The sequence below is a fragment of the Harpia harpyja genome, chromosome 18 (genome assembly GCF_026419915.1).
Source record: "Harpia harpyja isolate bHarHar1 chromosome 18, bHarHar1 primary haplotype, whole genome shotgun sequence".
Classification (NCBI taxonomy): domain Eukaryota; kingdom Metazoa; phylum Chordata; class Aves; order Accipitriformes; family Accipitridae; genus Harpia; species Harpia harpyja.
Window position 1 is genome coordinate 12,528,334 of NC_068957.1, and position 16,111 is coordinate 12,544,444.

The 16,111-nt window shown below is 48.5% G+C and overlaps 1 protein-coding gene across 1 annotated transcript in view; it reads left to right on the forward strand.

Moving 5' to 3' along the window:
- LOC128153935 (gamma-aminobutyric acid receptor subunit gamma-4) overlaps nt 1–16,111 on the forward strand; it is a 43,886-nt gene that overhangs the window by 11,828 nt on the left and 15,947 nt on the right. Inside the window, exon 4 of the mRNA XM_052813909.1 lies at nt 15,463–15,683. Coding sequence (XP_052669869.1) covers nt 15,463–15,683 — 221 coding nt within the window. The remainder of the gene's footprint in view (nt 1–15,462; nt 15,684–16,111) is intronic.

Genomic DNA, 16,111 nt, shown 5'->3' on the forward strand with positions numbered 1-16,111 from the left:
AACTCCCCACTGACTGCTTTCATGTAAATCCTGAGGAGCCAGGGAGGGAGGTTTGGCTTTCAAAGTTAAAGCTGACAAGGGGTAGCAGTGAGGAAGGGGGCTGCTGTGACAAAGCTAGCTTGGGGACCTGGGCCACTTTGTCTTTGCTCGCGGGTGCTTTCCATGCAGGGATGGCTTAGCGGGGCAGGGAGGCAGTGGCTGTCCGCACAATCCTCTTCCAAGGACTGCTTCTTCCCCACTCCGAGCTGCGGGTGGCTGAGCTGCTGAATCGCAGCTCTGAGTAAAATCCCCATCGATGCCACGTTATCAGAGTGTGCAGCAAGCTGGCAGCTGCTTGTGAATGGCTGAGCTATCCCAGCAGCAGGGGCAAAGATCCCCAAGAGAGGAGCTAGGCTCTACAAAAGCCATATGGGGCTAAGCCACCCTCGCGGAGAGCCCTTAGGCGGTCGGAGGCATCTCCGCACCGAAGCGGAGCCACATCCCGAGGAACGGCAGCTGTGCTTTGTTGGAAGGCAGTTAGTGTGGGAGCTGCAGCGGGAAGCCTTGGGTTACAGCCCTGGTGTCCCACTGCAAGGCTTGGGTTAATATCTTCGTTTCTTCTTAATAGATGGGGAAACCGAGACCGGTAATAATTGTCTGGCTCTGAGGAACACTTAAGTCTTGATTATACTTAGCTTTTGCTGCTTTGGAATAAGTAGGAAGGAAATGAAATGAAAATGGCACACTTTTTAAAATGCTTGAATATGTTGCTCTGGAGCACAAGATAAGCCTATAGGTAAAGGAAATTTGTTACCTCCCCCCCCCCCTTCTTCCCTGATAATAATAGACTCCAGCGGTTGCACAGCACTTCTGAACTGAAAGGACTTCAAAATGCTTCACAAATCATCTGTCTAGGAGGCAAAAGCCCAGATGCACCCACTTCTAGGGTGGATTGGAATGCCTGAAGCACACCACAATGCTCTGCCAAGGACTCTGTGCTCTTCTCGGCGTGCCCGGTGTGCAGCGAGAGTCAGGCATCAGCATAAATCTAGTGAAGTTGCACAGGACATGCACTCATGTAATGAGCTAGTTCAGGTTTTGGTCCCTGATAAAGATGTACATCGTAGAAATTTAAAGTGTTGGGAAATGGGTATTACTCACTAAAGGCCCCAGTGCTTTTTCTGGCCGTTAGTTTCCATGCCTGAGTGATGGCTCAGCGCCGCCGGAGCTGGTGGTGCATTTATAACATCTTCACAAATACTCATTTGCTTGGATAGTGCTCATATCTCTTGATTCCTTGATGTTCAAGAATGGTCACCATTCCTGTGTGCCCAAGTACTAAGAGTGGGACTGTTCCTCACGTAGCTGCTTGTGTTCCCGTGGCAGTGAGGTCGGGTACAGAGAAGGGCAGCGGCTGTCCTGTAGCCATTGTTTGTCATTGCCTTAAGAAAAAAAAATCATGAGGCCACTGAGGAATAACACCGATCACATGTGACTTCTGGGACAAATCACAAACTGCAACAGAAGATCTAATGAAATAAATAGTTACTCCCATCCTGAACATATCCCAAGAGCTTCTGCAAGTTTCAGGGTCTGCTCCCAAACTGGAAAAGGGCTGATTTATTCACTGTGAATAATTCAACCAGCTCCTTTTATTATCCAGCACAAACACTAATCCCCTCCAGATATTTTCTGTGTGACATCCATGTTGGTATTTTATTTATAGGCTGTTTATAGTGCAGAAAACACAAGGAGTCTGTTATCAGGGAAGATGAACAAAAATCTGGGGTTTTGCCTCTAAAATTTGGAGCTAAATAAAATGTGAAAATCGGGACAGAGGCCTCCTGGGGGGAAAAGTGCTTTTCTTCAGAGGCATTTCTGGAGAGCAAAGCCCCTAAAGTTAATTAACATCTGTGCTCCCCAGTCGGACACTAAATGGGGAATGTGGCTGTACTCGGTCAGGTTTCTTAAACTGCAGCGTCAGTCCTGGCACACAGATGCCTCCACAGAGCCCACAGCTCCAGCGGCCTCTGGCCCTCGGGCAACATGAGATAAATCAACATTCATAATGAAGTAAGCGGCTCTTGTAAATACCTTCACGGATCCGATTTCTGGCCTTCTGCTGGCAGGAATGGCTCAATCCTGCGTTCATTTTGTGCCAGCCTTTGGAGAAAACTCACATTTTTTCAGCCGGGCTGAACGCAGAGGGGTTTTTTTGCCCTGCACCCTTGCAGGCAGCCTGGGAATGATGCTTACTGTAGGCTCTTCTCAAGTAGCCAGTGTGCTCACCGTGCCCAACCTGAGAGCATTGTAACTCATAATTCTTCACCCTTACCCACAGAAAACATTTCTAACACAGCTCCTGACCGCAGCAGCTGCATCTGGTCTCCCTTTCCAGAGGTGTCTGCCAGCAACTGGGTTTCTGCTTGCTAATAGAGGATGATGACAGTTCTCCAGTGACCAGGAGACTCTCCTTCCTGGGGCCTGGACCAGGCTGGAGGGACATCCCCTGCCCTGGCAACCCTGGCAGCTAGCAGCTCTCTCTGGGTTTGGTAGGAGCTTTGCCCTCTGGCGGGGCATTAAAAGAGGCGTGATGCACAGATGTGGACATGGTTGCAGTCGCTGGGCGGTGGGAATGCAACCTTGCCCATCACACACTGGTAGGGATGTGCCTGGGAGATGCGGGCTCAGGCTCGGAGCTGTTGCACGCAGCTGCATCTTGCGAAGAAAAGCGCGGATGCAGCTGTCTCCATCACAAGCACGTTAGCTAATGGAGTTTCTCTGCAGTTCCCCAATGGCGCCGCTTCTCCATATGGAGATGTGTGTGCGTGGACAGGCCAGGAAGCATGTGTTTCATTCAGGTACTGATCTGTGCTCTGAACCTCATTAAATTGATTCTTCCAAGTCAAAGGGAAAGCACTATCGTGTCAAATTTGAAAGATGTAGGCTCTGAGCTGTACCAATAGTCGTCACTTGATGGGCTGAATTATTTTTAAGGCAGAGTTGATTTATCTGAACTGAAGGCTTTAGATGTCTCCACAGGAGAGGTCTGGATATTTCAGGTGCGTGACAGCCAAGTCAAAGAGCTGGTCAGAGGCCAGGATTTCTGGTCTAGGGCAAACAGCCAGCATCGTAGGGGAGGGGGTCTCGCTCTCCCCTCCCTCTTGGGACAAACAACCAAAATTCTTAAGCATTTCTGACGGAAAATGGGTTTAGGGACAATCAAAACATTTACATTTAGTATCATCAGATTGTTTTGATTTGCTTTTTATACAGTGATAAATTCTGTCCTATAAGTCAAGCATGAAAATGAGTATTTGAAAATAAAAGAATCAAATAGATAAGGGTAAAGCAAAATATTTTGTTAGCTTACTGAAGAAAAAAAAAGTTTCTGAATGAAATGATGATGTTGAGGTAATTCATTTTAGGTTTTGACAATTTTAATTTATTTCCAGCAAAACTTCATTTTTGTCAGTACAAATCAGTTCTATTTATTTCTTGCATCCCCAGATGAAGCAGTCCTACCATCTCCCCTAAAAGGCTGATGTGAAATCTGCCTGCTATAAATGTGTTATGAAATGGAGACCATTTCTCAGAATTCAGTGGTTGTAGGTGGCCGGAGGCAATATGCTTCAAGGACCTCTTCATGCCTTGATATTAAAGGCTGAATATTCAGACTATTACATCCCATCTCCGTGTACAGGAAGGGTTTAATTGCCCATGATACAAATTGCAAGTGAGCAGCAGTGGAGCGGTGATACTTCCAGCCTAAGCTTCCCCATGGCACCAGGGCTGGTCGGGCTGAGGCAGCACTTTGCTTCTCCTCCCTGCAACCCCTCGCATCTCCTCCATGCCTCCAGGCACCTCCTCGGTGCCCCTGTGTCTTCAGCTTGGTGTCTTTTGTGCTGGTAGGAGATATGTTAGGGTCAGCAAGTGGGTGGGCAGGTAGATCTTCACAGCCATCTGCCGCGATGCCTCACGCTGGTCGGCAGCAGCCCATCATTCCCTGCTGTGGGTTTGCTGATGCTGCAGCTTTTTCACACCAGTGCTGCTGAGACTGGCCCCACCAATTCCCAATGCAAAAGCTCCTTGAAGCCCCAGAGAAATCATGCTGGCTGCATGGGGCACTGTGGGTGGGGGAATAAGTCTGGTCAGGAGTCTTGGGCTTGCTGCATGCTGGGCTTGGTGTGTGCTGGTAGCACAGAGCTGATGGTAGCTGGGACCCTGGTATAAGCCTTGCTTGTCCATCTTCGTGTCCAGAGGGCTTTGCTGTGAGGATTTCTGTGGTGGTTCTCTGACCTGCAGTTAGCTGGGAATGGCTCTAACCATCTGATCAGCTTGTCTCAACAGAATTGCAGTCAGTGATAATGGCTCACCCACAGGCAGGTGCACATGGGATGTGTGAACCAAAACACTTAGGAGTGTGGGTGGGGGAACACCTTGTCTCCATGTGGCTGGGGAACAGGGAAGGTCAGAGCTAGGACTTTGCAAATGTTGTAAGCCTTGTTTCTGACACTTGCCCATGATCTGCTTCTCTTTCCCTCCAGCTTTGCCAGTGTACCTGTTCCACCTCCCACACCAGAACTGTGTCCCTTGGTCTGTCATTCTCCTCCACAGACACCCAAAGCCACCTTAGTAGTGTAGTGAGGACAAGGAGAGGAAGCAGAGCAGTGGGGTGGGAGTGAGAAGTGGGAAAAAATTGTGGGAGTTTGGTTGGTTGTTCCTACAGCCACAGGGAGGTAGGAGATTAAGAAGAAGTTAAGATGGTAACTGGCTGATCTCTTCATTTGCTCCTTGAAAAGAAAAGCTGAGGCAAAGAGAACTGTAATATTCAGGACAACCATTTCCTTTCATGATCTGGCAGTGGTGGACTGACAGACCTGTCCAGAGCTTGCAGCCTTAGTTTGTCACATGAATCTGCACCTTGTGAGAAGGCACAATGTACCCTGGTTCCCCCTGCCACAACAAAGAGCCACAGTGGTGACATGGCTTGGAGCAGCATGCCAGAAGGATGTGCAGAGTAAATCTCACCAGGAGCTTTGGGGAGGAAGGGTCTCTGCAGAGAAGGTAGGGGACAGAAGGAGCACTGTGAATGGGGATGTTGGGCACCCAGTTTGCACGGCAAGGGAGGAGTGAGCCATTGCGTGAAGCCAAGCTCCCTTCCCGCTGCTCACGGCTGTTTGGATGTGAGCTCTGCATGCACCTTCCTGAGGAGCTGGCTGCAAGCTTCAGTCCAGTTCTGCAGCCGTGAGGTCAGGGGCTGCTTAGACACTGGTTGTCTCTCACTGGATCAGCAAGAAGAGAGATGAAAATACCTCAGTGTTGCTGCTATCACAAAAAGCCAAAGGCAGGTCCAAGTGCTGGGATTTGGTAAGGAGCAGCAGAGAATGGGCTGTCCAGCTCCCGGGAACTTTGGACTCAGCTCAAGAGCCAAAATTGTTTGGTTTCTTTGTATGTATGATTCTGGGATATACAAGCTCTGCCAGTGCATTCCTTATACCTCTGTGTAGAAAATCCGAGCCTTCACCTTTTTCGCTACTTCCCAAAGATGTCCTAAAGCCATCTAGGGGAGCTGGGAAAGGTAGACTGGTTGAATTTTAAAGGAGGCATCTGCAGGAGGCTGGGTCTCTACAAAATAGTCAGGAGCTGGAAAAAAGGACTGGGAATACCGGCCCCCAGTTTCTGAGGAGAGTCTTTTGCAGCCACCAGGTGCCATGGGAAGTGAGCAGCCCAGAGCGGCAGAGCTCTGCAGGTCCTGCTTGGCCAGTGGCTGGTGTCCTGGCTTCCAAATGACCAGCACACTTGGCCTGAAGTGTGGATGTATGCCTAGAAAGGAGAATCAGCTGGCCCGGTGTCCCTTCTGTAGCTGCAGTCCAGCTTGCTTTGCCCTTCAAATACCCAACAGGGGAGACAGAAAGAAATTGTTCTTTCTCTGTAACCTGATTCATTTCTCCCAGCTGCTTTCCTCAGCCTGCTGCTCCCTTGAAATCTCTTTAGGGCTGGGCTGTGGTTTTGTGGTGGCTTGAAAAGAACTGTGAAAGGAAAAACAAAATGAAGCAGGGAGAAGGAGCTAAATCAAGGAACTGGCAGGGCAGGAAGAGAAAGCTGGCAAGCACAGCAAGGGGGCATGAGAGACAACATGAAACAAGTTTCCTTGAAAGAGTCAGTGGAGCAGAGTACACTGTCTCCACCTCCTCCTTCATCTGGGGCCAGGAGAGAACACTGTCAGGAGTGAGGATTTCTGCAGAGGGCAAAAACCCCTCCCCTTTTATGAAAGCAGAACTTTCTCAGATTTTTTGAATGTGCTTTTTTCCTTGAGGATGAGGATAAGAAAGGGATTCATATATGCAAACAGTGGTTTTCCTCCTGGCCAGCAAAGGCATTTCTGTACAATGGATGGCATCCCAGGGACATGGGTGCACTGTGCTTTCTCAGACCCGTTTTGGTGGGAGGAGGACAGAGTAGCATCAGGGTTTGGGAGGTGGGCCTCTCTTACGTGCCACTCTGGCTCACTGGTTCTTGGAGAGCTGAACCATACTGCCCACCCAGGGCCAGTTTCCTCATCATGCTTTGTGCTGTGTCGTGACTCCTCATGCGGGGCAGCCCATTAGCCCACCTCAGCCTGTGATTCATCTCCCAGGAGCAGCGCAGCTCCCATGGCTGGTGGCGAGCATCGCTTACTCAGCACCAGTTCTGGGCTCTGCTGGCTTCTCCACCCTGTAAACGTGCTGCCCGTGAAGGTGGTTTGACAGAGCTTAGTGCTTTTGGAAGCAAGTGGTTCTCATGGAGGAGGGCATATTTAGGAAGCTGTAGTGATATTCCTGCTCTTTATACTCTGTCCCTAAGCTCCTGTGACTGTCGGGACAGAGGGAAGCTGCCTGACGTCGTTTGCCCATTCTTAACCCCTCTGGTTTTGCATGCTGCTGTGCCATGCCATGCAATTCCTGCACTGGAAGGAAGCTTCTGGCTCTGATCCACACAGAAAGCAGAGCTCCTATGGCTCCCTGTCTCTGCCACCCTTTCCCTCCTGTCTTGACCTCAAAGCACAGCTTCTGTAGCAATTTCTTCATCACTAAGACTGCAGTGGGAGGGACTTTGTCTGTTCTCATTGCATGACAGTCGGCATCCAGCTGAGATCCCTAGACACCTTTCAGTCCATAGAGAGAGGCGGTCCCTCCCCTGAAGAGCGTATGGCCTTACTAGACAAAGCAAAATCCCATGAGAAGGTGGGAAGGGCGTGGGAAATGATGTGGTGCTTGAATAGGGCCATTACAATTGAAGATGTTTCTGTCTGAGGAGGGGCGTGGGCAGGGTGGTAATGCCTTTCTTGCTGAGGCAGAGAAGCAGAGTGGTGAGCTACAGACCAAAGAGCATGTGGAGAGGGGCATGGAGAGGAGGAGGAGGAAAGAAGACTAGAGCAGGGAGCGAAGGGAAAAAGAGGGAAAACCCAAGAAAGCCTGGAAAGATGAAAAAGCAGCAAAGGGAATTGGGCAGCAGATGTGGGCTGTTCAGTCCTTGAACAGACAGGGAAAAATGCTAAGACCTTTGCAACAGTCTACAGGCTACTGTGGACTACTCTGCCTCTCCAAAACCCTCAGTACCCCCACATAGGGACTGGATGTAAAAGAGAATCAGACCCTAAATCTCAGAGGCAGTGTTGACTTTGCCACCCCCTCGTCCATCTGGTGAGCCAGCAGCAGCAGTAGGCTGTACTGGGGTCTGGCAAAGCCAGTGGTGATGCCAGTGGTGGTCCCTTCTGTGTGAGGTACCAGATTGGAGGCAGGGAGACAGGCCCAGCTGTCGAGCCCTAAGCCTAGAAGGATGCTTGCTCTCATACTTCAAAACCACACAGCCACGTGCCTCTGAGAGTTGAAGGCACCCATGTCATTTAATGTTTGGAGGAAGTTCCTGCCTTCCTTCACTTCACCTGAGGGCCATTTCCCTGCTGCTGCAACAGGATACTGCTCTCATTCCTGCCTCTCCATCCTAGGGAGGAGACAGTGAAGCTGCAGTGTCCAGCTCCTGCACTGAGCAGGAGCCTGCAGGCAGGCTCATGGGAATCCAGCAGCCCAGGACAGTGAGTTTTGTAAAGACAGAGAGATAGGGCAAAGAACATGTCAGAGCTGGAGGAACAGATCATGTTCCTAGGCAATGATAGACTTGCAGATGTCTCCATGGGGACAAGCTGACCATCCCAGACACCCCTCCCCAGGAGTGTTTAGGACTGGACACCTTGGGGCATTCGCAGGACCTCCTACTTTCCTTTGCCTGGTACAGGGGAGCTGCAGCAGCTGCTCTCCCAGGCCTGGGAAGTATTAGACTGCCCATCCCAGTGTTTCATTTTAATCACAGTGGGTGGCATGGGAATGGGAAGTGCAATTAAAGAAATTCCAGCTTCTCATCTGAATCTTGCCAAGCTGTCATGGAGGAGCAATCTTAGGGAGTTAATTGTATGCAGTGAAAAGGTTTGTCTTCTAGCCCTTTCAAAGGAAATTTGTTTTTGTCTCGTCAAACACCCCATGAGCTTAAAGGACAAATAAACAAGAGCACCTGCCCGAAGTGCTAAGTATTCTCTTCCAGTTATCCTGTGTGCTTCTGTCCTTACCTCTTCTCTTCCCCCACCTGCTTTCTTCTGCTGGCACAAAGTTGCTTCAAGCCCAATATTGTGGTGTGCATTTAAGCATTTAGCGGTAAGGTTTGACATGCAAACAAGACTTTGGACAAGTGTGGCTTTGCTTTGCAAGCAGCCCAGGCATTTTCTAGAGCTCATGGTAACTGGGCTACATCCTTGTTTGCATCAGAAGGTGCTTACACACGACTTTACACCCAGGCCATGTCCTGTCCCGAGAGTGGTGGAAGACTAATCTAAAAGGAGGTGGCTCCTTCCCCATGGTGCTTTGCATACTTTAATTAATTCTGCCCCGTCTGCATATAGCATCCTGTGTCCACACCTCTGCCTTTTCAGGAATAACCTCATCAGGGACAGTGCAGGCAGATTGTGCTTCTATAAACCAGAGTCTGGCTGACGTCATGTCTCGACTCAAGGACTTTCCTTGATCCTTTGGGTAATGACTGTTAATCAGATGCTAAAACACACACTCTAGGTCACGTGCCCCTGGGGCTCACAGTGAGAGACTCCATATGCCAGGCTACATTCCCATGAAAAGAGGAACAGGCACCATGGCAATCAGCAGCCGTCTTGGGGTTGCATGTGAGGTGATAACATCACTGACGGACAGGAAGCGGTGGTACAAGGGAACAGCTCAGAAAAATGTGTTTGGGGGGAAAGAAAGAGTCTGGGATGGTTGGCTGTCATGAGTACAAAAGCCTGCCTTTTAGATGTCCCTGCTTGCACATGCATGGGAGCAGGCAGGTAGAGATCTCAGAAGCCAGCACTTGGTTTTGAAAGCCCTGTCCAGTTCCCGAATGCAGAGACTCCAAGAGTGAGCAAGCCTTGACTGGGGAGTTTGCAATCGACAGAGCAGCATGTACAGCATGTCTTGTTTGAAGGCTCCTGGCACGAGCACAGGACATGGTGATGGTTTTTTAACAGCGAGTTTGTATTATAAAAAGAATGCTGTCTCAACTGAGATTCCCTGGGCAGAGGCAAAAGACATTCAGACAAGGACAGCGCTGCCTGTGTTGCTGCAGAAGTGAAACAGATGGGAAGTTCAGTGTGTCACCTTGAAAATACAGATCATCAGAGCTCTGCTCCTTTTGTCCTTGTGAGCTCCCCTAGTCACTCCAGCATCATGTCCGAAAAGCTCTCTAGGGTCTGATTTGGAGAGAGGAGGACCTTGGAAACATAATGAAACTTATATTCTCATTCTTTTGCTCTTTGTGTTGGGGAGACAAAACTCACCCAGAGCAGGGACACAGAGGCATCCACAAGCGAGGTGTTTCACACTACTAATGGGAGAACTGAGAGAAGCCTGACACTGCCCAACTGGTCGCTGAAGTGGTCAGTGTCAGGCATTAACATATGCTGTTAGTACATGTCCTCTCTGCTTGCTGCCTTTGGAGAGTGCTTGCACATGTCGTGCTAGAAGCACGTTCTTGCCTCCAAGCTGTGGGGACAAGAAGTTGTGCATCAGATTTGAAGATTTTTCTAAAATAAGGTTATTTTATTTAGTTTATTTATTTAGTCTGGAGAGTGTCTGCAGACTTTTTGCTATTATTGAGTGTGTTCCCTGGGACGTGGAGCCAGCTGCTGGGAGCAGCCCGGGGTTTGTCACAGATGTTTGCAGGCTGGGAGGGATGCGTGGGATGTTGTGGAGAAGAAAATGCTCACCTGTGAAGGAAGGGCTGCAGGGGCGTGGAGTTGCTAAGTGCAGTTCTGTCTGAAGGGGGGATGCTTGGGCTGACCCCTGTTTTGCAGAAGAGGGAGACTGGAGGCTTCCTGGCTTGCCTCAAGCTGCACAGAGCAACCTACCAGCCCTTGAAAGAAATACACCCCATTCCTGCGTCTCCTCCAAAATCTCCTCCCGAGATTTTCCTGAATTGCAGCACCTCAAAGCATTTGCCTGTAATACTTGCTTTGCTTAGGTCTGTGATTGACAGCAGGGACCCATCAGATTCACATCAGCCCACCTGAAATGCTGGCCATGCTTCCAGGAAAGTAACCTGCTTTACTGTACTGCAGCAAGGGATTTGCTTGGAGGTGCAGAGGGAAGAGGACTCTATGAATAAAAACAAATATCAGAACAATAAAAGCTAGAATGAGACTGGCTAGGATATTAATCTCTCAGCCCCACTGTTATTTAGGAATTTTCCAAACTATCTCTCCAGCAGAGGAAAATGGAGGAACCTGTTTCTAGGTCTCTGTCTCCTTTATTTGGAGGTTTTCTTGTTGCTGTTGAATACAAGTGAAGTTGCAAAAGCCACCTTTAAATCCTTAATTTTATCCTAATTAAGGAAGACATCTAAGACATCTTCATCTCATGGCTTTGCTTCTGTCTGGCATTTGTCAGACAGCTGAGCTCTTAAAGAACACAGGGAAAGAAGCTCATAGATGGATACAGAGGAACCATGGAGTACCAACTCCTCTGTATCCCACTAATTGCACCCTTGAGAGGGGTCAGCTGAACTGCACACACAAACTTGCTTTGAGCCATTTGAAAAGGATCTTCTGGCAATGCACAGCTGTGTTTATTTGGTGTATAAGGTAACCTGAAAATACAAACTACTAATTTCAAGTTGTGTCATGCTAACCCTGTGAGTTTAAGCTGTTAGTCTGAAATTGAGTAGCCCTAACTCATATCTGCTCTGAACCCAGGGTGGAACTTAGTCTAGAGTTCTGGGGCCAAATCCAACTGGAAATACGGCCTGATTTCCCATGTGTATGAACATAACACGCAGAGGTGAGAGAGGAGGCACAGGGAGGAGCTACCTGGGGCCAGACTGGATGTCCTTGCTGTATGAGGAAGGACATCAGGATGGGAAGCGGGGAGGTGCTCCAGGGCCATGAAGGTTAGGGCAGAGCGGCTGGGTCTGGGATGACCCAAGGAGCAGGGCTTAGTGTAGCACACAAAGAGAACAGTGGCCAGCTCCCAACTCTCTTGTGCTGGGGACAGGCCAATTTCTGAACCTGCCTATTTTCTTTTGGATTGAAAATTTTGAGGTTTTCTTTCAAATGACTTTTCACATGGAAATTCCATAGCTTTTCACTTAAATTATGTTTTTAAAAAGGAAAGGGCTTGAGAGTGCAGTAAAACCTTTTTGTTGTTTTATTTCTTTCTTCCAAGATGAAATATTCTTGTCAACTCCACATCCCCTTATTTCCCGCAAATGCTCTTTTACAGGACAGGTTTTTTACCATTAAATGTTTTCAGATTTTACCATTTTCTGGAATTGGGTTTCTACCAGCATCTGTGCTGCCCACATGAGGAAAAGGAGGACTGATCAGTGATGTGCAGCAGTGCCAGGTGATGACGGTGACCAAGGGCCAGCAGGAACATGCTGAAAGGCTGAGTTGGACATGAGCCCACACAGCTAGCAGTGGCAATGCTGCAGGGCATTCCTCAGCATTGGATAAACTCACGTGATAGTATTTAGGGTAGGCAGTCTTCAGTGTTTGCCTTACGGGTAGTTTGATTTTTTATTTTATGTCTGAAGTTTGATGTAATATTGCATGCATGCCAACATGTGTGTGCTACCCCACGTGTGATCCAAATGGTGCAACCTAACCGTTAGAGCGATTCTTCTTATTCCACTAGCTCCTTCTGTTGAAAACTCCAAAAAAGCCCGTGCTTTTACAGAGAAGTTAACAACCTCCATGTGCCGCATAGCAGATGGTACAGTAATGTTGGAGGCGTATTTTACAATAAGCTTTTTCCACATGGGGAAATTGAGGTATTGAGAAGTCTCTTTGTGATGCCTGAGAATGAATCAGGGGCAGAGAGAAACTACAGGGGTGCAGGAGTTCAAGAAACAGCACTGCTGTAAGTTTTAGGGGCTGAGTGCACCCTGCCAAACTTCAGCTATTCAGCCTTGATCAACCTGGACTCTTCTAAGGTCAGCAAGTGTGCGAGGCATTTCCAGAAGACAACTTGGACTGCTTCATATTGGGATCTTCCTCCAGAAATACCTACCCGTCTCCAGTGACTGTAAAGAACCCATGGTCAAAACACCTCCTATTTTAATCACCTTGGTCAGGTGCCTACAGCTAAGTGGGATCTGATTAATGCTCAGAGAAAGGCCTGAGCACTATCCCACAACTGACTGGTGTGGACGTGCAGTCCTGCAAGGTTCCTCAGCATCAATGCAAACCACACCTGATGGGAAGAGGTGATAAAGTCTTCAGGAACTGTTGTGGTTTAACCCCAGCTGGCAACTAAGGACCACACAGCTGCTCGCTCACTCCCCTGCAGCGGGATGGGGGAGAGAATTGGAAGGGTAAAAGCGCTCCCAAAGGACAGAGCATTTTTTTTATAAAATTTGCCTCAGATAATTCTGAATGAAAATACATTTGTAAATGCCAAGATTTCCCAATGGGTTCCCCACCTAGAGGCAAGGGAGCCAGCTCAGCCACTAAGTTCTTCCTCATGAATAGCTGTGCTAATAATAGCTGCTGAAATTAGATCAAACCACAGGACAGTGACAATAACAACTCAATTTTTCAGAAGAGCTGAATGACTTGTGCAGTACACCTTCTGCAAAGGCTGGCTATGAATGGCACAAGAGGAGCTCTTTAATTCTGATCTCTTCTGAAAATCTGGGCTTGACAATACTAAACCCCTGGGATAGCTGACCCTCCACTCTCCTGACACGTTAGCATTGGTTATCCCAGACCTGAATGCTGAACTTTACAGCAGGACATCTAATCTGAGCAGCCAGCCCAGAAGCAAGATCTCACAAGTGACTCCAGTTAGGACATAGAAACTGATAGTGGCATCATTCATTGCAGTGTTGGTTGCTTTCTCCTACACCAGAGGTATTGCTTAGGAGGAGCAATGTAAGCTCATACTGCCTCAAACAGGGTTTGCAGGGGTGGGGGAGAAGATGTCAAATGTTGTGTTATTGTCACCCAACAGCTGGCAAGGAAAAGAAAATGGCCCCAAGCAGAATAAAGCCAGCCCTCCCCATATATGTCGTTTTCTTGGGCTGCCATTACCCCATCTTGTCCCTACTGTGCCAATGCTTCTTTGCCCGGCTGTGGGCTCTATTTCACTGTTTCACAACCTGATCTGTGCCTTCATCACCACACACCCTATGTCCAAGCAGTACCCAGTCCGATCCAGAGCATTCAGATGCTGGAATGGGCTCTCTCCACCTCCTGTTTCCAGGCAGTGGCCATGCTTGTGTGGTTGGTTTTGAGGGCTGCTGCTATCCTAGCTCTGTGTCTCCTCTTGTCTGTTTTGAATGAACTGCAGAGGCAATGGAATCACTTTGAACATGCTGCATCTGTCCCCATTTAGAGATATTTTAGGACCTCATCCCCATCACCTTTGCTCATCCCTGTGTCTAACCAGGGTGAAGGATCAGCCCAGATAGTGACTCGACCGCCTGATGGCAAATGCTCTTTTCTCATGATCTCATTCCTATGCAAGGGACGTTTTCGGTACCAATCACTCATCACCGGTTAGCTGACAGTGGAGCAAGGGTGAAGAAAATGAAGCAGGGAGACGTGTGCTGCCCTGTTCTTCCTGCCCCCAGCAGGACATGCTGTCCAAGGGAGCGTGCTAAGAGCACCGCATCTATTTTAACGGCATGGTTTGAAGAAGTCAGCTCTGAACCAGCAGCGAGGGCAGTGGAGGGAGGATGTGCTGCAGTCATAAAAATTCCATCGAGATAAATCAATAGAGGGCGGAGGAGAATGAGAGGGAGAAATGGCAAAGTCAGACGCTGTTCATCTCTGCCCACAGGAGAGAGGGAGATGATGCCTCTGTGGTCATGGGGGTTTAACAGGAGTGAAAGGGAGCAAAGTCCAAGTCAGAGAGGAGCTGTCAGGAGCAGGTGACAGCCTTTAGTATGGGTTGGTGGAACTGGATTTGGGGATCTGGTTCAGAGAGCCACTAAGTGCCAGACATGCTTCTGCATGGCACTAATTAGCACCTTCTCAGGCAGGCTGAAAAAGAGGGTAAGGAGCAAACTGTCTTGCAGCAGCAAGCAGGAGAACGGTGGGCTAAAGATGTGGACTACTCCCAGTCCAGTCCAGACAGGAGCTGCCGCCCAGAAAGGCTAGCTAGGGGTAAGCTAGGACACCCTCTCTCTCACCACAACCAAAGGTCCTCATTATGGTGGAAACTCTGTTTTCTGTCTGCAAAAGGCTCAAGATTTTGAACTGGTTACACCAACAGCTGGGTCCATAGCAGCCCCTGCCCCAGCTTCCTTTTCTAATCTTCAGCAAGGGGTATCTGCCCAGAAACCCTCAGTGCCCCCATTTTTCATATAAACCATTTATAGTATAAGTCCTGAAGTAAGGGATGGATTCTCACTAGGTTTATGCACAACACTACTATTGCTATATGTACAAATTAGGTGTATGGAGCACTGCTGGGCTGTGTCCTAATAAATAACAGAAACTGTTGTCTGCTTGCCTTCTCTGGCAAGTTGGTAAGCAGCTTTCCTTGACTGTGTTTGAAAGGTGTAGCTGAACTTAGGACTGGATTCAGCCAATGTCCACACTGTTCCTTCATGCCTGTGCTTAAAAGGAGTGTTTGGCTTGAGTTGTCCGTCAAGAAGAAGCCCAAGCCCTAGTTTGTATGGTCTTGGCTTTCTAGGCATGGGTCAGGCCAAACATGCTATGGCTCAACCCACCAGTCAACACACAGTCTTTGCTCTTCCTAAGTGTTCCATGGATGTCCTGACGCCGAGCTGAAGATGAGCCTGGAAAGGTGTCAGTGGTCACTGACACCTGCTCCCAGACTTAAAAAGCAAATGTTCTGGCTGTGACTCCGAAACAGTGGCCTGCAGACCAGAGGACAGGGCTCTGCTTTGCCTGAATCCCTCTCAGAAAGACATGTTCTTCCTTCTCTTTCACAGGAATACACCATTGATATCTTCTTTGCTCAGACGTGGTATGACCGGCGTCTTCGTTTCAACAGCACCTTGAAGGCCCTCACGCTGAACACCAACATGGTGAGCCGCATCTGGATCCCAGATACCTTCTTCAGAAACTCCAAGCGGGCTGATTCCCACTGGATAACCACTCCTAATCAGCTCCTCCGCATCTGGAATGATGGAAAAGTGCTCTACACACTCAGGTACATGCAGCAGGCACTGTAGCTGGCTGTTGAGGTGAGGGAACAAGGAACTGGTCAAACCAGAGGAGGTTTCCAGGTGCCCTGGGACAGAGTAGTGGAGACATCTCCCAGGGCTGATGGGAGTGCATATGCAGTACTGGTTGCAGAATGGGCTTCCTCTTCCCAGGATGAAGGCTTCCAAAAAATCAAACTGTTTTTCCATATCATACCTAGAAAAAAGTCAAAACTACAAATGGTTTCCTAAACCAAAATCCTTTAAAAGTTGGTTAGTCCAGCTATTTAATTCTGATATTAAACATTTGGCTTTTCTTCCCATAAATTCTAAGTCCCATAAATGAATCTGAAAAGCTTACTAAACAACAAAGCTTTTTGAATGTGAAAATTAGATGTTTTTCTCACTTTGAAAATATCCAAACATATGTTTTATT